This window comes from Colossoma macropomum, unplaced genomic scaffold (genome assembly GCF_904425465.1).
Source record: "Colossoma macropomum unplaced genomic scaffold, Colossoma_macropomum, whole genome shotgun sequence".
Taxonomy (NCBI): Eukaryota; Metazoa; Chordata; class Actinopteri; order Characiformes; family Serrasalmidae; genus Colossoma; species Colossoma macropomum.
Window position 1 is genome coordinate 14,215,356 of NW_023494785.1, and position 21,868 is coordinate 14,237,223.

The 21,868-nt window shown below is 38.5% G+C and overlaps 1 protein-coding gene across 1 annotated transcript; it reads right to left on the reverse strand.

Annotated features, from left to right (window-relative positions):
- Positions 1-405: 405 nt before the first annotated feature.
- On the reverse strand, positions 406-16,958 carry mtx1a (metaxin 1a). The gene is made up of 8 exons (XM_036583371.1): positions 16,830-16,958; positions 8,838-8,907; positions 8,142-8,221; positions 7,006-7,098; positions 6,118-6,300; positions 4,356-4,432; positions 3,002-3,159; positions 406-2,684 (listed from the first exon to the last, which is right to left on the reverse strand). Exons 1-8 carry the CDS (start codon positions 16,908-16,910, stop codon positions 2,464-2,466), a joined length of 963 nt encoding a protein of 320 aa, XP_036439264.1. The 5' UTR covers positions 16,911-16,958; the 3' UTR covers positions 406-2,463.
- Positions 16,959-21,868: the final 4,910 nt, after the last annotated feature.

Sequence of the window (21,868 nt, forward strand, 5' to 3'; positions counted from 1 at the left end):
GTGATTGCTCCAATTCTGGTGGCTTTGACAAAGTTTCCACACGCACACACCCCAAAACAAACCCTGGAGTGAACAGGAGCCAAGGTGGGATTCCTGAGCCTTGCTGTAATATACAGCTGTGTTTCCCCAGGGTGCAGTGCAGAGAAAGCCTGCGGTTTAGCAGCTCCACAAAGATGCTTCGGAAACACTGAGACCGGTTTACTACCCCTCACTAAGAAAAAGGGAGAATAAAAGAGAGACCCTCTGGGCTCGTCCAAACAACCACAGTTCCAGTCCCGCAAGGATGCTTGTTTGGAATTCTCTGAGTTGTGTTTCAGCGACAAACCCCAAGTTCACATTCCTCTAAGACAACAGACTGGCAAGCAAACCGTATAAGACAAAATACAAAAAAGGTGATCCACTCAATGGTTTTAAAGCACATTTATTTGTCCATAAATTAAGAAAATAAATTTAGATATATTTACAAAACACCACCAGCACGAGAGGAGGGACAGGAACAACCAATAAAAGCAACAGAACTTTCCATTAGCTTCTCAGGTGAGAAATCTTCCACTTCACTTTATCAAAAGCCTGTGCTCTCAAGCCAGACTAAGGAGCTTGAGATTTGTACTTAACAAATAAACCCAGAAACAGTTGAAACCACATTTTAAACTGAAACACATTCATCCTAGTCATACTTCACTTATATTTCATATTCTGCTGACTGTGATTTGGAACCGGATGTAGATACAGTTTAGCAGGTAGAGCAGTACAGACATGAATGGAATGTGGAAGGTGGCAAAAGCATAAGATTGATAGTTTATTACTTTTGCAGAAGAAACAGGTTTTGCAGACCAAGCATCTATAGAGACATAAAAATTACGTATGGTCCCCAAACACATACTTTCTTTCAACACTCCTATAAACTCAGGCACAGAAGTGCACCTACACTTACAAACTCCACACAAAGCTTCGTAAAGTATGGCATTAAAGGTAAAACTCTATTAGCAACTGCACAGAGCCTCGTTTTCAGGCTTGTACCCTAGAGCTACATTTGGATAAATATTTTTGGAATCGTCTGTGTTGCTAAGTCACACACACACAACTGTTTTTGGATGCAAATGCTTCATATTACAAATAATTATTGATGAACTACTCATGCTCTGTTGCAACCAGGCAAACAGCCATTGAATAAAGCTCCAGCTTCAAACATTGACCTACAATGTGCTTTAAAGCCATTAGAACAAGCAAATATAAAAATGCAATAAAAAATAAAATGAATCAATGATACAAGCAGAGCTGCAAAGATTATTTACCCTGGACATTACAGACGTCATTCTGAAGTTGTGTCGTCATTCTGAAGTCGGCATCACGCCCATATTAGGAACTCCAGAACTCTTAAGTAGATTTTCTCTGAGAAAAATGAATAGAAAACTGTGGGAAACAAAAAATGTTCCAAAGCCTGTATTGACATTTTTCTTTCAAACATTGCCAGATCCTATGAACTATTAGGTCACTAAGCCATTTAGTCTACAGTTTAAGCAGATGGTGTTGGTATTTAGTAATGGTGAAGTTTAACAGTAGACTTACTTTCATGTGTCATCATGTCAATGTGCAATAGTGTTAGCTTGTTTGTAGCATGCATTTAGCATTATTCATATTTTGACTGCTAAACACCTTCATATTTCAGAGGATCCAGTTATATTTAGAGCAGAAAATGTTCACAGGACAAAAGAATCAGGTTTGGAACATTTTTTTTAAGCACAGAACGCAATTTTCAAAAACGTTCTTCATCATATAGAAATCTGCTTTGACCAGAATTTTCTAATATGAGCATGACGTCAACAACAAAATGATGCACAATTTTTGAGGTCAATTACTGCCTGACTACTCCGCTGCTAATTAGGCGGCAAGGACATTGCCAGGACGAGCAGGAACATGTGTCGAGTCTCCAACTAACAAGGCAACAGAGTTTTCCTTCCAAGTACTATGAATAAAAGCTACTGATCAACTTTATCTAGATAAATAGCAAACTGAAATATAATTCTTGACACATCTGTTAGTTGTTGGTCCACAAATGGAATCTGGATAGCAGTGATATGTAAACAAGTACAGAATACTGAGCATCTCCTGCACAGTACCACGGTGACCTTTACACATATACACAAAGATCATTCAAGTCACTATACTACATTATGAGCAGGTAATGTTAAAAAGTAAAAACCGAGAATATACTACAATGTGTAGCACCATGTCAAAAAAAAGAAAACAAACACTGTGAAAAAAAGTAGCATAAATGATTGTCATACTGTATATGCTGGAGAAACCAAACCAAAGCCCGAGTTTACAATTTACATTTAGAATTCTCTCTCAGGTCAGATATGTAGTGAAGCTGACCTTTTTTTTGGTGCGCAAATCTTCAGTGAATTCTCTGCCCACCTGGATATAATAAGTGCACACATTCATTCTCTACTCCTCCCTCCATCACTCCTCCTCTTCCTCATAAACCGCTCTCATGGAGGCAGTGTCTTGTTTTGGCACCTCCTCCTGCACATGCTCAATAGCAACAATGCCTGTGAGGAGAGCGTAACTCAACATGGCTGCCACAGCCACCAGGACAGACAGCAGCTGTTTGCGTCTCTTATACGGCTCGTGGTCAAAGTCACTCCCCTCCGGAGCGCTGGATGCTGGCCGTCCCACTCCCTCTGCCAACACACAAATCACAAACCCTACATGATGCCTGTACAGGGATGCTGTACATTTTTTAAAAATAAAATAACTGCTTTTAAGAGCTTGGAAAGAAACAAAGGCTATATAATAGTATTATCAAATCTTTTATATACTTCCCTTCAAAAGCTTTGAAAAAAGGAAAAAAAAGGCAAAATTGGAAATACAAGGTTTCATTCAGGCTGTGGCAATATATGACACTGCAGGAGCAATACTGTTGTTCATTATATGACTACTGTACCCAAAATGGTTAAGCTAACCTCAAAGCACACTACATCTGTGACTGGTTACTCACCTTGACTCTCACTAGGGAAGCAGAGGGACAGGACATTACAGCAGAAGCTGTTCAGGTTGTCCAGTGACTTCAGATGCTGCTGCAGTCTGCTGCTGGGCAGCTTGATTTTCAGAAGAGGGGCCAAGTGGCCAAACACATAGGCATCGAGGGAGGAGGGCCTGGAGGGCAAAGTAAAGTATCACAACATATTACAAACCCAATTTCAAAAATATTCCAAAATACTACAAATCCAATTCCAAAAAGTTGGGATAGTGAAATGAAATTAACCTTTTAGCCAACTGAACACATCGGAATTAGACCTCGGCATTTTACCCATCCGTGCAGTGAAACACCACATACACACTAGTGAACACACACACACACTAGGGGGCAGTGAGCACACTTGCCCGGAGTGGTGGGCAGCCCTATCCACGGCGCCCGGGGAGCAGTTGGGGGTTAGGTGCCTTGCTCAACATACTGTCAGCTGAGGGGATCGAACCGGCGACCTTCCGGTCACAAGGCTGGTTCCCTAACCTCCAGCCCACGACTGCCCCCAACTCTGGGCTCCAGGATTGGGGGCAGTCGTGGGCTGGGGGTTAGGGAACCTGCCTTGTGATAGTATGTTACATACAAATAAAAACAGAAAGTAATGATTTGTAAATCCACTTAGACCTGTATTTAAATCAAAGCAGTACAAAGACAAGATATTTGAGGTTAGATCTTATCAAATTCATTGTTTTTTGAAAATATACACTAATTCTGAAATTAATGCCTACAACACGTTCTACAAAAGTTGGGACAGGGGCAATTTCAGACTAGGACTGCTGTTAAATGTTCAGAAAACATTTTAAGCTCATCTGAACTCCTATGAAATACACAGTGGAAATGTGTATTGCTGTCTGACAAGTGAACCTTTCAGATTTTTTTATGGAAATTTCAAATATTGAGTTTGTATATCGTATCATTTCATTAGAAGCGTGGATCCATTCTGACATCTGATCTAGCAGCCACAAGTTTAGAATCACATTTCAAAAGATTAGGATCCCTGTTTTCAATAAAAAAAAAATAATAATAAAAATGAATACAATGATTTTTTACTACTCTACAACTTCACAGACTTCAACTAATAAGTAGGCAGCTGTAAAAAGGAGAAACATTAGATGTATATACATATACACATGGCCAGATATACCAAGGACTTTTTCCTTATCACCTACTTGGCTCTTGGGTGTCACTTTTAATAAAATGGGCCCAGAATGTTTTGTGTGAATTTGTTCAGTCCGACTGTGGAGAAAACTATTTTCAGCTGGGGAAACTACAGTCTACAAAGCGTCATTCTAACAGAGTAGCCAGTGTGTTTTTGCTTAATACTTACGAATCTCCAAAGAAAAATTTGTTGGAGCCAAGGCGTTGAGACAGAAGATTCATGCACTCTTGAGCATCACGGTACAGCTTCAGTGAGAAATACAATGAAAAAGAAGAAGAGAGAGAACAAAAAATAAAAGATTATATTATAAAAGAAGAAAAACATTCCCGCTGACACTTATGTCTGAGTATGTAATTACATTTCGCAGGGTTTTTTCCTGTGGAGAATAAATCACAGTATCACTACTAGATCCATGTGGCTGCCACATTGGCTTCCATGACATCATCAGAGTGTAGCTGCAGGGATGAACAGTGATGAAAGACAAGCCTGCAGGGCTCTGTTTGTGAGTGTGTTACAAGCACAAGAAAGCCCTTAAAGTGTTACACAGCACCAGTACGTCCCTCAACACGTTTGGCTGTAATATTCAGATCATCACAAAGAACTTCATTATTTGAATCATGTTTGATAGATCAGCAGTGGACCTATACTTTGCAGCAGCGTTCTCTTTAAGACTCCTTCCTTTGATCCCTATTAGTTTTGCAAGGCCAGACATGACCTCCTAATGAGAATGTTTGGGGACAACTAGGAGAAATTTTGGGCTTAATGTGGGTGGAAATGTTGACTTATTAGGGTGAGAACAAACTAAGTGTGAAATTTCTTAATCAATCCAAAGCTCAAAGGGAGTGATAATGTGTTGGTCAGCACTGCCTGATTGGCAGCTCTAAAGAAAACTCCAATTAAGCAGGTAAATGTGCGTGTCGCATTCACAGAGAACACATTTTAAGCGGTAACAATAAACATCACTTCTTGTAAGGAAAATCTCTTTCATTTCCTTGTTTTGTGTTATTGATTATACCTCAGAGTTAAAAGAGCATGTATTAGATGAATTTGGGGGTGGGTTTTAGAGGGAACGTACCCTTTTAGCGGCAGATTTCGTTGCAATTGGGCCCCAAAAGTCTACTTTCCAGACATGTATACTCATTATGAGATCAAGTTAGGCTCTGCAAGACAACATGACTATATTATAAAAATGTAACAATTTCAATATAGCATTATGGCACCAACACTGGACTTAAATGCCAATTGTGAAAGCAGAGAGGGGCACAGCAAAGACTCCCAGAATGTTGTGCACCCCTCCGCAGCCTCTATTTAGTTTAAATAAAATGCTTTAATGTTGTTGTTTTAATAGCTGGATTGTGCTAAAGTCATGCTTGGGTTTAAATCGTGCCCTTTCTTGTAGTTAACTAGAGTGATCACTCCCCATGTGGCAGTAGTTACCCTCTCTGCTATTTCAATAAAGAGCATTCTCCCAAGAGAAAACGGTAGACTCTGGGTCGTCTTCTGTACCGAGGCTACAGTATTGATCTACAATAGTCTGAGTTCCGGGGTCTGAAATTTGACATTTTGTGGAAACCACAGTCAATAATCAAAACTAGTCATTTGGATGCATTATATTAGAGCAAAGTGGAAGGGAAGGATGGAGGGACTTAAGTCATGCACCCAGGCTTTTTTTGAAATTGCTGCAGAAATTGCAGTTTTGGAGGATGGTAGTTATTAAGAGAGTTTTATTTTAGAACTTCTATTGATAAAGATAAACCAATCTGTGTAGTATATTAACTCAAGCTATGTAGAATCAAGATATTTTTACACATAAAATATCAAAAATCTAACTGAGTTTCAAAAATACAATAGGTGTATCGTTACATTCCACTTTCTTTCACGAAATCCCAGCATTTCTACCTCTCTAACCTACTATTCTGTATCTCTTTACCTCTTTCTCAGCCTCCTCGCCGGCCTCCAGAGCGCTGTTTCCCCGCATGAGTCTCACTCTCTCTAGCTGCTGCCGCTGCATACGGCTGGGCAGAAAGAAGTTGAGGGGAAAGGAGATGTTCTCTGCATGCCAGCGCCGTGTCACCTCCACATAGTTCTTAGGATCAATCCACAGAGTGTAAATCTGCAGGAGTGTGTGAGTGGGGGCATGGATAGACAAAAAGGGAGGGTAAAAAAAGAGAAGGACAGAAAACAAGGGGAGGTAATGCAGGAAAATGTCCAAGCTTCTCAAAAATGTTTGAGATCACTGTTCTAAAACTATACTAAAATGTTATTTGCACAGCACACAGCACACAGCACAAGCTTCACAGGATTTCTCTTCATAACAGCAGTACAAGGTCATACGAATAATCCAGCTGAATTCAGTTTAGGAGTACTTCTTCAGTGTTAAAGCAGCACTGAGGAAAACAATGATAAACACTAGATGGATAAAGTCTGGGTACATCCCCAGGCTGCCTTTAATTTTCAGTGGTGGAGGAGTTAAAGAGAGCACAACTACAGCTCTACTGGCTCCGACTGAGGGCAAACTGTCTGGAATTTTTATACAGCAGCCACTAAATACCGGAGATAATAACCCCCTCACCCTCTGCCTACTAATGAGTCGTAGGGGGAAAAGGACGACAGAAGAGAGAGCTTGCATTGGAGAAAAACTCTACGGCATACAATGAGGGGAAACGAGAAAGTCATTCTGATAAGATAGTGGCCCTCTTCCAATAACTGTTGCCCCAGTCCACTTTTCCTAATCGTGAGGACTGATCGGTTCTGTGAGTACAAGACTTGATCGCTTATCGCCACAAGCTCGTTTATACGTTCCTCATGCGTGTCTCACCAGAGCAGGCATCAGCTTTTCTTCCAGCAGAGAGATAAACGCAAGAGTGTCTGCTCCTTCCTTTGCCGACAGGTCATAGTCTGCATTGTATTTCTGAAACAAATGGAACAAATCATATCTCTTTATGTTGGATGAGACACATAAGTTTAGATCAAGCTGTCAAATCCATGAAGAACAACTGAAAACTTTATACATGACCTGTGCTGTCATAATACAACACCATTCTAGTTTAAAAGTTCTATCTCATGAATGTTAAAAGTAACACGCCACTGGCTGACTATAGTGAGATAAGCATGGACCTGAAAATGTGGCAAAGTGTTTTCAAACCTCTTGAGGAAATGCTAAACTACTAGTAGAACCATAACGAGCTGTCTAATTTCCCTCTCTATAAAACAAATGTCAGTATGGCTTAAGGGAGTTCAGGCTTGTTTTTTTTCAGGTTGAGCTTTCCGTCCAACTCACCACAACAGGAAACACTCATTAAGCAATTACACTATTCTGCACAGTTCAAGAAAAGTGCAAAGAGCAACCAAGAAAACACTCACAACAGAAGATCTCTCTAATGCAAGATGATCTCTTAGCCTTTTTTGTGATTCAAGTTCAAAACACTTGACCTGGACTATTACTACTAGTATAACAAAAAAAATAATCAGCGCAATACTTTCTTGTTTAAAAAAAAAAAAAAAATCAGGATTGTCGATTATGCACTAAACACTGTGCATAATGGTCCATAAAGGCACACAAAAATCTAGTTAAAGTTATGTTTTATGATGAGAAAGTGACCATCATCATCACGCTTTCATGTTAAACATTTGAGAACTGGCTTGCCTTGTCTTTAGCTGAAATATCTGTTGACAAGTGATCGTCTTTGCATTGTCCATGGCTTCCCAGCACAATAAGATTCACGTTTACAATAACCGTGAAAGTATTGGGACGGCACAAAATTGCAAGTCCTTACAAATATTTTGAGGGTTGGCTGAATTTGCTTATATTTGCAACTGCAAATTCCTGGAGGGACTGTAATACATTCTGTCAACTTCAATGGCTTCCTACACAAAGTCTATTCTAATTTACAGTTGTAAGCTTCTCACAAAACCTACAACTTCGTAAGACAGAAGAATCGTTAGTGAGGTCACCTGTTTCCTGAGCTGGATGATGATCTTGCTGGGTTGAGAGAAGCTCCCCTCCTCTTTGGTCTTTAGGGCTGGGAGAATGCCTAGCAGACGAGCCCCAAAGCCACAACATACCATCAACATGCATTGGGGTTCAGTTAGTGTGCAAGTAAACATTCTGCTAGCATATCACAGTAAGACTGCTGCATGCAATACTCACACTACTAGGTGCAGTAACAATAATTAGTATCCAGTACTGTTATACTGCAGAGAGCTACTACTGCTAACACTAACCAATACTGACAAATTATTACTCACTGCAAATTCTATCCATATAGCTAAAGGAAAGCCTTATCAGTTCAGGGCAGAGGGGTTAGTGACTTTGAGCACGGCAAATAAAACATAGTAGACAAAGAAGACAGGGACACAGAAAGCAAAAACACAGAAAGAAAAATAAACAGAAAGAAAGATTCAAGATAAGGTTGTTACTAGAGGAAAGAAGAGGGACAACAGTGGCCAAATTCCTTCAGTCATCCTCCAACTCAAACAGAACTGGTTCAAATCATTCCAGCATATGTGTGGTCAGTCTTAACCCTGCATAGACTTTTTTCTGCCAGCACATGTAATCTGATCAGCCTAAAAGCAACACACTGACAATACTGATGATTGGCTGCCAGGAGACTGACCATTAACGTCCACAGAGAAAAAAAATCTGCTTACCTGTTGGACTCCTCCAGGGGTTGGAGATCTTGTGAATTTTCAGGGGTGCACCAGCAAAGCGTGCATATGCCTGGAAACGTAAAGGGTCTTTTAAGAAGCCAACAAAGTTATAAGTACACTTGGATACAAATAGCTACAATTATGCTATAGTAGCTACAAGTATTTACAGACTTGTCTTTCAGATTTGTTGTTTTAAAGTGGGTACATTCAAACAATGTTCTTTTGTTCACTGCATGTTCTAGTAACATGCAATGAAAATCTAAATGAAGTCTGCGATACAATAGCAATGGTCGTCACCACTGGAGATCCAGCATAGATACACCTACACAAATTTCATAAAATAAAACACTGCTTATCAACATTAAGACTACAGCGAATAGCTGTTCTTGTACATGTCAGTACTGTCACAGTGTGCTTCATGAACTCCATAACCCTGTAATTGGCCTGAACAATTGCAAGACATTCAGTGGTATCTGGCATTTCTCAGTAGATGGACACACTCACACATACAAAAACACAAAAATATATATAATTGTTCAGTAGTTTAAGCAATTAGAAATGCCTGATGTTAACGCAAAAAGCATATGGCCAAATAAAAGTAACTAACTACAACCAACTGCAAGGGTAAAAGTTGTTATTTTTTATTAGTCTACTTGCAGTGAAATTTTGCAGCCTGATTCTGGCACAGCTTTCCAGGGCTCAGCCAGGTAAGGAACAAATTTGCTTCCACGTTTAATCAAATCAGAACCAGGACAAACTTTTCAGGGGCCAGTGGTTCTGCCGGAGTAGAGGGCAATAACACTCTCTATAGGCTAGTTCTGCTCAGGGCTCACATCCAGAGCAGTATGAACAATACAGACAGCATGTTACTGTAAAAATAAGCTGAATAGCAAGAAGCAAAAATGCTAAAACCCCCACAGTCATAAAAATAACTGCCTGGCCTCATACAGCACAGTTACAAAGACAGGCGAAGAACTGTTAGGAAACCTCTTTCCACTGGCGTCCTCATTTTTTAAGCATAGGAAATTTCTGACATGGTGTGAAGTATTTCAGTTCAACTTGTAAAACTGCAGGTTTGAAGCCTAATTTCCAGTTGGCAGCTTATTTTGTAAGGAGGGGAAAATGTGCGTATGAGCTGAGAGTGGTGTTGGCGGAATCATAATGGAAAATGAAAAGAGAGAGAAACAAAAAGAAACAGGAAGACAGAGAAGTTTTAATTTTACAATTAGTCCTACAACTGTAGTCAATAACTTACAGACCATGTGGAATGAAGCATATTCTTGAAAATTAATTGGAGGGGAGTCTAGATTTAATGTAGTCTTGATTTGTGTTTACTGGGCCTGGTAGCGTTGCACAGGTTGAAGTGCTCAGTTATTATGTTTTTTTATTTACCAAAAGAAAGCAGTTCACTGCTCATGTGGCAAAGAGTAAAGAGCCAATCACCACATGACTAGGCATTAAATTTAAACTTAATGACCAGACACACACAGATTTTATAATCTCTACAGAAAAGCACTGTCAAAAGAATGGAGTGGTCTGGCACACTCACACATCAGCCTAAAGTGACCATGCTCAATGCCAAGCATTGACTAGAGGGTTATAAAGCCCTCCAGGTCTGTAAAGCAGTGGAACTGTGTTATTTGGAGTAAAGGCACTCCATCCAATACTTCTGGAATGAGCTGGACCAGCGTTTGTGATCCAGAACTAACCATCCAACATCAGTGCCTGACCTCCCTAATTCTTTTGCTGCTAAATGCAATCAAATCCTCCCAGCAATGTTCCAACATCTAGTGATTTTTTTCCAGAGAGTAGAGGGTGTTACTGCAGCAAGATGAGACAAACTCCATATTAATTCCCTTGATTTCAGAAGAAACGCTGGATGAGCAGATGTCTTCAAACTTTTGGATACACAGCGTTCCAGTAAAAAGTCAACAGAAACTGATACTGGTTAGTTTGTACTAAAAGGAAAGGGGAAAGTTAAGACATCTGATTAATGAAAGCTCCAGTACTAAGCTGTCAAATGCCTCACAGCATCTTTAATAGCAGAACACTGCAAAGTAGTTGAAAAAAGGCTTTTTAAAGGCAAGGAAGAGGATCCACAGATCCAAATGATGTCACTTTTCTATTTCTATTATCATAATAACACAAACATGCTGTGGAAATAAAGAGATTATTTCCAGATGAATTCTTTAAGACAAAGAGGCAAGGGTGCTGTCTGGAGAATGGTTTCAAATGTGTTAGGCTAGAACTATAAAAGCCACATCATATCCTTTGTCTGCTTTTACCATGAAACAGTTCACAGTATTACTGTGTTATTGCCCTTTAACCCTAACTTTTGGGAAGAAAAAGTATACAAACATGGCAGATATGAAGTCACATATCATCATGCAGACACTAGCAGACAGGGAGATAAAATAGAAGGGGGGGGGGGTTCAGGGCAACGTCACGGAAAACACAGCTAATTTTTTCCACCGTGTTTGCAGGTCTTAAAGTTCCTGTTCAAAGCTGGGTGAGGAACTACAAAGGAGAGTGCTGAAGGAAAAGCAAGATGCCCTAAGGAAAGAATGTAGGCAAAGAGGGCAATAACCCACTAAAGAATACCAAAGGATGCTACAGAGTTCGAAAAATTAAGAATTCTCTTCCAAAGCAAATGCTTTAAAGACAATTTCCTTAATGAAAAAAACTAAATCTAAACTGATCTACACCAAATCATAAAAACACATTATGTGAATCTGTGTAAAGGTAGTTAACAGGTTGTGAAATCAATGTATACACATTCCTCACCAATTAAAGAGAACCTTTTCAAAGGCCCTAAAACTCTTCTGCTACGCCAGTCTGATTGTAGCAAATAGTTTTGTCTAAAGCTTGTTGCACAACTGCAGAATCCAGAAATTAAAAGTCAAATGGTGCCTAGAAGTATCTTTACCATCGTTATGCATCATCTGCTGTGTAGTGGAGCAGAGAAAATCCACAGCTGAGCTCTAAAGTTCTCCAGTATTTTCGCTCCTTGTTGCAGCAGTGCAGCCAGTTGGAAGAGCACCATTAACGACATCAAAGTCTGAGATCATGGCTTCAAATTTATAGGTGAATTCCTCTACAATTTTAAACTGCATGTCGTAAAACCAGAGACAATCCGAGATGAAAATAAATCATTTGTATGGTTATAGCTCTGGTATGCCCAGAGGCTGTCCAGAAGAAACATGAACGCTAAAGCTGTCAATTTACTTCTGCTGGCACACGTACACTACAGTTTACAACACAGCACCAGTTTGTTACGCTCAATCCAGGGTTTGGATTTCAGATAGTTATGAGATTCAGTGAGGAAACAATGAGGATTGCCCACTATGTTTAGCTTTGAAATAGCAAGATTGGTTTAGATGGGCAACAATGCAACACACATACTAGGCAAACATATGATTTAGCTATGACATAAATGTGAGAGTTCATAAAGGCAATTAACAAGTTATGCTTGTACAATGCAAACTCTACGGTTTGGTCTTTAGCTATATTAGCAATCAAATGAGAACTACTCATATCACATTATACTACAACAAACATAAGAAAGTTCACTGTTAACTAGCGTACTGACGGCATAGTATCATGTAAAGTAACTGAGAAATCAGCAGTCGGATAAGGCTATATTATTACATTATTACAGTTTTATTAATTGTATGAGTCGCCTTCCATCCTTCCTGTTAAATAGCTTGGGTGGAGATGTTAAATGTGAAAGGTTAAATTTTTAAACGTGGTTTAAAACGTTGTCTTTTTTGTCTGTTCCAACTTGTCAAACTTTAGAAATTTATTTTGATGCATATCATGTGTCATGAAAATATCCTGAAGAATCATGATGTTTTTGTTTTTTTTGCTATATTGTCCACTAGGGGTGGGAATCTCTAGGCACATTACGATTCAGAGGGCTGCAATGCGATTATAAAACGATTATTGATACATCTCGATGCATCTTTTTTTTCTATACCCCATTTCTATTTACTCACTGTGTGAGTTCAAGTTTCAAGTTTATTTGTCATTTGCAGAACATGTCAGGACATTTATGCATTGAAATGCTTGTGGTGAGGCTCAGCTAATCACTCTACAGAAAGTAAATAAGTAAAAAGAAAAACTAACTGACATTAAATATACACAAAATATACACAGAATATAGAGACAATATACATTTTAAAGTGACTAAGTGACTGTGTTATTGTTGTTATTTAAAGTGACTTGGTACTTTTAAACCAAAGTATTTGTAATGATCCATAATGAATTTACTTCCAATATCTCTTATTAATAAATCAAATGGAAGTGATGTGGCAAGTGAACTGGAAGGTTCTCATTCAGTGCTCTTGTTTAGAGCACATGAGACGCTGCTGCTACTCATCTGCGATAAAATGTGCAGTTACGGTGACAACAGATCCAGTGGCAGTGGATGTCCACGCAGCATGTTACAGCTATTTTACCCATTTTCTTTAGTGATGTTATAACTTCGGTTTTGGTCTCGTTGGAGAGACTGTTTCGCAACAACTGAGAACTGCTGTGCAGACTGCAGGTCACATAGCAACGATGCGTTTGCATTTATAAGCAGCGCAGTTGGTTTCCTGGTACGTTAAATCTGCAACGAGAGACTGTGAAACACTAAACAGTTACGAAGATTTAGTCGCTTCTCTTTTGAATTCTCCCGTTCCACCTTAAATGGTGTCGTATTTACATTCGGCGCCTCAGTCAGAATTTAAGGTGGAACGGGAAAATTCGAACAAGAAGCCGGAGAATAAGAAGCGACTTCAGCCTCGTAAAACAGTCGAACGCATTTTACAATAAGCTGCTCTAGTTTTGAATAAAAGTTTCCTGAGGGAAAGGGGAGGAAAGCGGCTAAAGCTTAAAGCAGAGCGAAGTAAATCTGCGCTCTCGTTTATCATTTTTAGCCTATACTAGGACATTATAACACACTGACACATACTGGGCATTAAATGTTGCGGCTCCAAAGCTGGTTTGATTTTTGTTGAAAGGACAAAATGTCTCTTCTTATCATTTGTGTTGTGACTCCTGATCTAACCTGGCTTTTAATGCAGAGGGAGCCGCTCGGATTTCTCGCTCATCCAGTAGTGTTTTTGTTACGTGCTGCCGCAGACTGTCCGGGCGCTGCACTTCCGCACTTCCAAGTTCCGCTTTTTGCGTTCCGTCAACATTACGTTCTAAATTAAATATTTAGAAAATCGATTTTTGACGTTTGTTAATCGGTTCAAAATCGTTCACGTCCGCATCACGATGCATCTAAGAATCGATTTTTTTCCCGCACCCCTATTGTCCACTACTAAGACTAAGTAATTTTTTTTTTCTGTCCCCTCACACTGTTAATTTTACTCACTGGAAAATTGCGGTCTGTAAACAATAATGAAATATGCAAAAGCATGCCTTGGAAAACCACATCATCCCAAATACCTAGAAATTACATGGAAAATTTGGAATACAGTTAGGCTATATGTTTCGATACAGTCAAAGTGAGAGTGTAAGGATGTCACTAACCACTTGCTACTGTGTCAGGAATCAGCCTGTGGTTACAGACCACACTAAGGAAAAAAAAAACTTCTCAGCCATTTTCCCAACCGCCAAGGAGAGGAAAGTTCTCAACATAAATTCCAAAAGCACCTCATTGGGTGAGGTAGGCCAAAATATAGCCTTTAGATGTTATATTGCTTAATTATTACAGTATGTTCATGATTTCTGACAATAAAAAGGGAGCCTCAGTCTCCATCCTTGAGTTTTTTCTTAATAGCAATACCAATAGCTGTTGTCAACTTGCCATGTACTGAAAACCAATAAGGACAAAAAAATCCATTTCCTTAGAAGACAACCCACATTATTTGAAAGTAAAAAAGGTTAGAGACCTTGAAACAGCAATGCTGAATCACATTAAATCCACATGGCAACGGCGGTGATGCAGAGACATGGATACGGTTTTTGCGGTAAAACACGGTGGAAAAGTAAGAAGAGTTGAGGAAATCTTTCCAAGAGGGGTCATTTCTCCACTTTCAACAGTAGAAACCCACAAGCCAAAGAAATTACTTCAACCAGTTTTTATACTCTTTACTGCTGATGGCTTTATTTTTTTAAGTTAATCCTGAGTAGAGAATCAAGCCAATAGTTATGAATAGCAGGCAACCGCAATATCTGTCTAAGGACTGGGCTAATGAAAAAAACATTACGTAGTGATAACATGGACATGGGGATGTGACTAGAAGGCAGATTTTGAAGGCAGATGTTCAGTACCGTGTATTCAAGCCGTGCTATGTGCATATGTGTGCAGGATAGGCAACACCACCCAGCAACACATATGAATCACAGACAAAATGGTGGTCAGGCCTAAACATTCAAAATTATGGATGTGCACTGTGTAACTACTACACTGTAACTATGATAGAGTATTGGTTATATTAACCACAGCAGTATAGGTATATTAGTACAGTTTAGAGATTTAGTATCAAACATGACAACGATGCATTTATTCTGCTCACGATCCCTTTGTACACAATGGGGTCCTCTGTCTTTTAGTTAAGAAAGCCTCCCTAGTGTCCAGTCCAGTCTCTTACACAGAATCATCCTGAAGTTGGGTCTAAATGTTGCAAATATCATCTACTGAATTAAACAAACCTAATCATACTTTGCAAACTGATCTTACGCCCCACTGCATCTGCAAAATCTGTGGTCACATCAGTGATGGGTCTAATCAGAACACAGCTATGATGTGGTAAATGGTTGAGTTATTAATATCAGACTGCAGAGTACAAGAAAAAAATATCACACAGCCTGGACCACTTTAACAAACAATATGCTACAACATTATATCTTTAAAGACTTGACAGAAATACAGAACATCATCACTGGCCCAGAACATCCAACATGTCCATTGTTGCTGCTGAAATCAAAAGGAAGGTCATGTACTAATGTTGTATAAATAGTTATGGATCATAAACTGAACTACAACAGATTCCAAAGGTACTGGATGGACCTGGGGCTTTAAACCCCTCTAGCTGATGCTTGGTATGGGCATGGTGACCTCAGGCTCATGCACAGCTGCTGAAGTGAGTCCTATTTTATTAGCAATGCTTTTCCATGGAGATTATATAAACTGTGTGTGTGCAACTGAATGCCAGATTGTACTAGCAAAGAATGCAACTCAATTCACCAAAGGAAAGGGGTATCTGGATCCTTTTGGACATGCAGTGCATATTGGTACTTGATCGCTTCAAGATACTTGCATGTAATCCACAATTAATGAGATGCAAAAAGTCAGTGGAACTGCACTCATTCATTCCTTAAAATTGGTCCGACAGTTATTTTTTTGGTCATGTTCACTTCTCGTGCCCAAGATAATGTCAGTATTAGGTAACTGACAAGATTTAACCTACACTGAGGGAGACAGATCCATCAAATACAGCAAGTGGTGTAAAAGCAACTCTTAAGGCTTAAAGCTTAGACATTTACTCACTACACACATCTGGGGTTGTGTAGACTGTAGACGTCACGAGGGAACAATGTAGAGTAAGACATTTCAGCATCTTAAGTGAAAGCCCACCTGCAGGATTCAGTATAGCTTAAGTTGGTTCCTATTAGCCAGGTTCTTATTCCATGTTTCCGTTCCACCCTAAACGGTGCAGCAGTTAGTAACGTTAGTTACTGCACCCGTTTCTGGCGCTAAAACGCAATTACTGTACCACTTAAGGTGGAACGGAAAATTCGAAGCTGGCGAATGAGAACCCAACTTCAGTCTCGTACAGTCTAGTTCAACACTCCGTAACAGCGCAGCTCGATCACGATTAGCGGGTTACCTTGGCCTAAATTCAGTGAGTTGTATGTAAGCCAGTCTCTGTCCACAGAGGCTCTTACTCAGATACGCACTATCAGAGTCAGACTCAGTGACTGATAAACAGCAGGAAAAACACCAGACAGAAGTCTGAGGATAAAGCTGTAGGAAACAGAGCGCCCATAAAGACCCACCAGAACAATAAGACTGTCCGTATCGACTGAAGGTAAACCCCAACTTCCCTTCCAGCAAAACAACTCTGAGGGAGCCGCCATCTTCGCATCACACCCCCTCTAACACGGGAATTACACAGGGCCCAGCCGGAAACAGCGCGGCTTAGATTCGGGAGAACCTATAATAAAGGCCCTGTCAAAATATTATTAATAATAACAGGGTGCGATTTTTCCCAAAAAGTTTATACGTATTTTAAGTGTAAAATATGGTTGTATTTAACATCATTTCCTCTTTCTAAATATACAAAACGTGGAGCGGAATAGTAATGTTATTCTTAGAAACATTTAAAATAATAGTACCATATTTTTGTCAATAGTGTTATCAGTTTTTGAAATGAAATACTGAGTCTCTCAAAAAATGTATATACTAGCTTTTAAAAGATGCATTGCAGTAGACTTTTATTATAAAAATTACGTTATTTTTGCTAAATACAAAAGCAAAAATATTAATTTGATTTCCTTGTTAGTATTGCTAAATACACCTATATCTGTTGTTTTATTTTCTCTCTAACCTAAGCAAAAAAAAAATTCACCTTTAGTATCTGTTGTTTTATCTTCTCTTTAAATTAAACATTAGTTCAATAATAACATAAAAATTAAGTTGCATTGTCTGTTATTGTTTATTTTCAAAATTTAGAAAAAAAAAGACATCTTACACACCTAGCAATCTTTAAAATATTAAACAGTAAATTAAAAAAAACATAAGATCAATAAATATGTAACACCACTTACATTTAACACCAATGACAAATTCTATAACATGTAAACATGTAAACTATAAACATGTAATGCTACAAATCCATGAAGCTATTTAGACTAACCTTATTAAATAGCAAGTAGAATATTTGTTAAAGCAATCATACATATTGTGACTTTAGACATTATTTTTATGAGCTGGTGTGAGTAATGTCATGTTATCAATAAAGCTGACCACCACTGACCATATCTGTGTTATTAATAAAACTTGTGTTATGTTATCAATCAACAGATCTTTGAATTTGGGAAGCACCTGACAACATCAATAGCCGCTGTGCATATACAGAAAAGAACATACTGAAAAAATAGATTGTAGGATCGAATTCATATATCTTAAGATGTGACGCTCCTTTATTTCTTTAGAAAAACACATATTTAATATGCCCTTAGCAATTGTTAGGTGAAAATTCAGAAAATCTGTTAAGACATTAAAAAGACACGAATAGTAATGCAGTAGTTTCATATAAGAGGATATCATTTTATAGAGGCAGAGGGACCCTGCCATGAACATTAATTTTCATCTGTGTTGCAATAGTCTAACAGTGCAGCTGCCAAAACCTGGGCCAGAAAAGCATTCACAAGATATGACATCAGCCTGATTTCAGAGATAGAGGAGTTCAGTATGTTTCTCTGGAGGATATAAAGGCCGCCATGCTTCCGCATATCCTCATGCTAATCTCATTCTTATACTCATTTCAGCTTTTTCTCAGTCACTCTTGGAATGGTCTCTTGAAATGTCTTTTACAGGGGTGGACAAAGTACAAAACTTCTGTACATGAGTGAAAGCAGAAATAGAATTCCTCTAGCTGTATTTCTACTTGAGTTACTAGTTTTTAAATATGCTTAAGTTTAAAAAGTGAAAGTGCTGTGAGTTATTGTCATTATTAAATTATTTTGATGAATAAGTTCTATTATGTAGACCTGTGAGGCTGCAGACATGAACAGTTAACTTGTTTTTTCCTGTTTGCAGTTGAAATATAGATTCCATGCTGGTCTATGCTGATCTATGCTGGCCTGGTGCTGGTTTAGCTGGTCATCCAGCATCCAAAACACAGCATATGCTGGTTTTGCTGGTGGCCAGGCATGCTGGTTTATGCTGGTTTTTCCAGAGGAGAGAATCATTTTTTTTGTGGGGGAGAGCAAGACACAACATAACACAGGGTAAAATGTAACAGACTTTTTATGTAGTTTTATGTAGTTTTTATGTAACAGATTCAAATAGAACATACTTTTGGTGATCTTCTCGTATACATATACCATTATGACCTGCACGTTTTCACACCAATCGGACAGATACTTCTCATGATTCACTCAGAGGAGGTGATCAGGAGACTGTAGGGAGAATTCCTGGAGGGATGGTAACATTTTGGACTAACTTATACAAAACCATACACACAAACACAAGAGCAAGTCCGCTACCCAACCCCCACCCCCAGACCAAAACAGTACAGCCCTGGTTTGCTGATTGTAATTGGTCAGCTAATGACTCGTAGAGTGGGTAGAGATTAGCTTTTTTTCAAATTCAGATGGTGGTAGGAATCTGGTGCAGGATGACCCAACTGGCAGAGCTGTATGGAATGCATTACTTTGAGCATCGCTTACCAAGTTTGCATTTTTCATGAGTGTGAATTTGAATTTGAGTGCCATCTAGAGGAATTTTGTGAAAGTCCTGTGTAATTGAGTTTAAAGCAGTGCGGTGTGTAAAATGCCAAATAAAACTAACTGAACTCATAGTTTATAATAGTATTTTAAATGTGGCTTTATTGATGTATTGTGTCTGTTTCAAACTAGCAAGTGTCACAAAAACAAATTATCCTGATAAATATAATCTGATGCGAAAATAACTTCAAGCATCATGATATTACATGTATGCCATATTGCCCAACCTTATTCCTGCATCTTGTCTTCTTCTTCTCTTCTTTAGCTTGGAAAGAACCTCCCCTCCTCTCCTCTACAGGACTGCATTTGACCAAGCCAATAAATTTGTGCAATGCCCCTGCTACCAAGAGCTTGTTCCTATTCAGGCAGTGAGATTGCTTTGCAAGTCTTTTCAGATTTAAAGTTTTTCCGTTGAAAATGATTTAACTTAAAATTTTTATTTTAGTTATTTTTAATCATGTTGTGCATGAAAAACAGCATGTCACCGCAGTGACTTCACAAATGCCAATCAATTATTTTTATGCAGTTTCAATTGTAAATGCACTAAATTCTATAAATTATTGTCTGTCCTATGGTACCTTGATTTTAAACAAACAGAATTTTATTTTGTTAGATTTTGGTAATGTTGCCAGTTATTATACCCTATAAACAGTCAAATAAATGGCTTATTGATTAATTGACGTACTACTTACCCATAGTAAAATGCTGCTTCTGTGAATGAACATATTAACATTTCTGAAGGTAAATCGATAAAAATATTTCCTTTTATACACCACGTATGATGTCTCATGGTCCACTGGCTATCATGACCTCTGATTGTGAATCAGTCGGAGGCTTTTCCTGGGCAACCATCTTTATTCATGAGTGTCGCTTGACATTATACGATGACCTACATGCCATGATGATGACCTATGATGGCCAGATTGGTTTCTATCATATCGGTTGTAAACAGATGTTGTTATTATGATAATTATAAGATATATGTGTATGTCTATGTTAATTATAATAGTAAAAAAAATAGGTTTCAATGTTTAGTTTTTATTCAAATTACTGTGTTAGTAAGCTTTCAAACATCCCAGCAAGAGTTTAATGTAAATTGTTATAAATAAAGGTGGACACATGAGAACTAACTTATGCAGGTGCTCACCAGTAACACACTAAACAGCTGTAATTTAATGTCACGAACATAAAGTAAAGCACAGAATACTGCAGTCATTTCAGAAATGGATTAGACAATCATAACAAGCATGAGAAGCACATTGCAGTGTTTGGGTGTATGAACCTTTGTGTTATATAATACGTTTAATGTGCTGTGTTTAATGAGAAAATCTTCACTAATAGTCTTTGTTAGCGATTGCTCTGCTACAATAATGCTAATTTCTGTAAGTGCTTTAAAAGGAGTTTTCATACATCGTTAGTGCTAAGCTAACAGCACTGAGCACTCACACTCCATGCTTTAATGCTTCTCACACTCCAGGGTTTAATGCTCCTGGCATTTCTAACTTGATATTTGAAGAATGTAAGAAAATAAACAGCATATCCTTTACTTTTTATGTTGAATTTTGACAGTAAACACTTCGAGGAGCCTAATGTCAGTTGTATGTCATGTGTTACCTGACAGTCACTGAGCTGTTAGCCCCTGCTTTGCTGCCTATTTACTGTATGAAATGCGCCAGAAGTATGTTCTGCAGTTGGTGCAGTCAGTGATACAGTAAAGATGAAAAGGGTGACATTCACTAATAATGGCGTTTTTCTTATTTATATATTTTGTCTGAGGTGCCATACCTGCTGTTAAACTCACAATGATGGCCACAGTGCACTCTTAAGAAAGATGGTCCTTCAAGCGTTCTTTAGTAAAAGCAATAGTGCTATTTGGAAACATGAATTCTATATAGAACCATTTCATGCTTAAATGGTTCTTTGCATGGTGACATTGTTCTTCAGATTGATGGAGAATGTGTTGTATATGGTTCCATAGAACCTTTTTGAAAATTGTTCTGCATAGCACCAAAAAGTGTTGTACAATTGTTACGATTATCAACTGGGCTTGTAACAATAGAACCTTTTTTGGTGCTCCATAGAATCATTTTCTAAAAGGTTCTATATAGAACCATGTACAACACTGTTGTATATGGTTGTTGTAATGAGCATCAGTAAACTCCCTATTTGATAACTCTGCACACACGTATAGCACACAGCCACAGGCTTAGTGCTGCTTCACAATTGGGGATTATTAGAAGAGAGAGATGTTTGTATAATAATGTGTTCTGTTAGTACTGATGAAGATTGTCTTCAGGAATGTCCTGTTTTGACTCTGACAGTTATGTCATGTCCACATATATTTTTTGGGTTATTCATATTTTCCAGCAATGGACAGAAGGCCTAAGATGTTGTAGAAAGTTATTTGAGGTTGATTTGGCATTTTGGAGAGATTTCTGGCCCCTATTGTGTCAAAATAGAGCCAGTATAGCATGGCAGTGTGTGCTCATGCCCACCAAACAACCCACACATTGTATGTTACAATGCTTGTTAGTTTGGTAGTTTGGAATGAAACAGACACTTGGAGATACCAAAAGAACACTTGG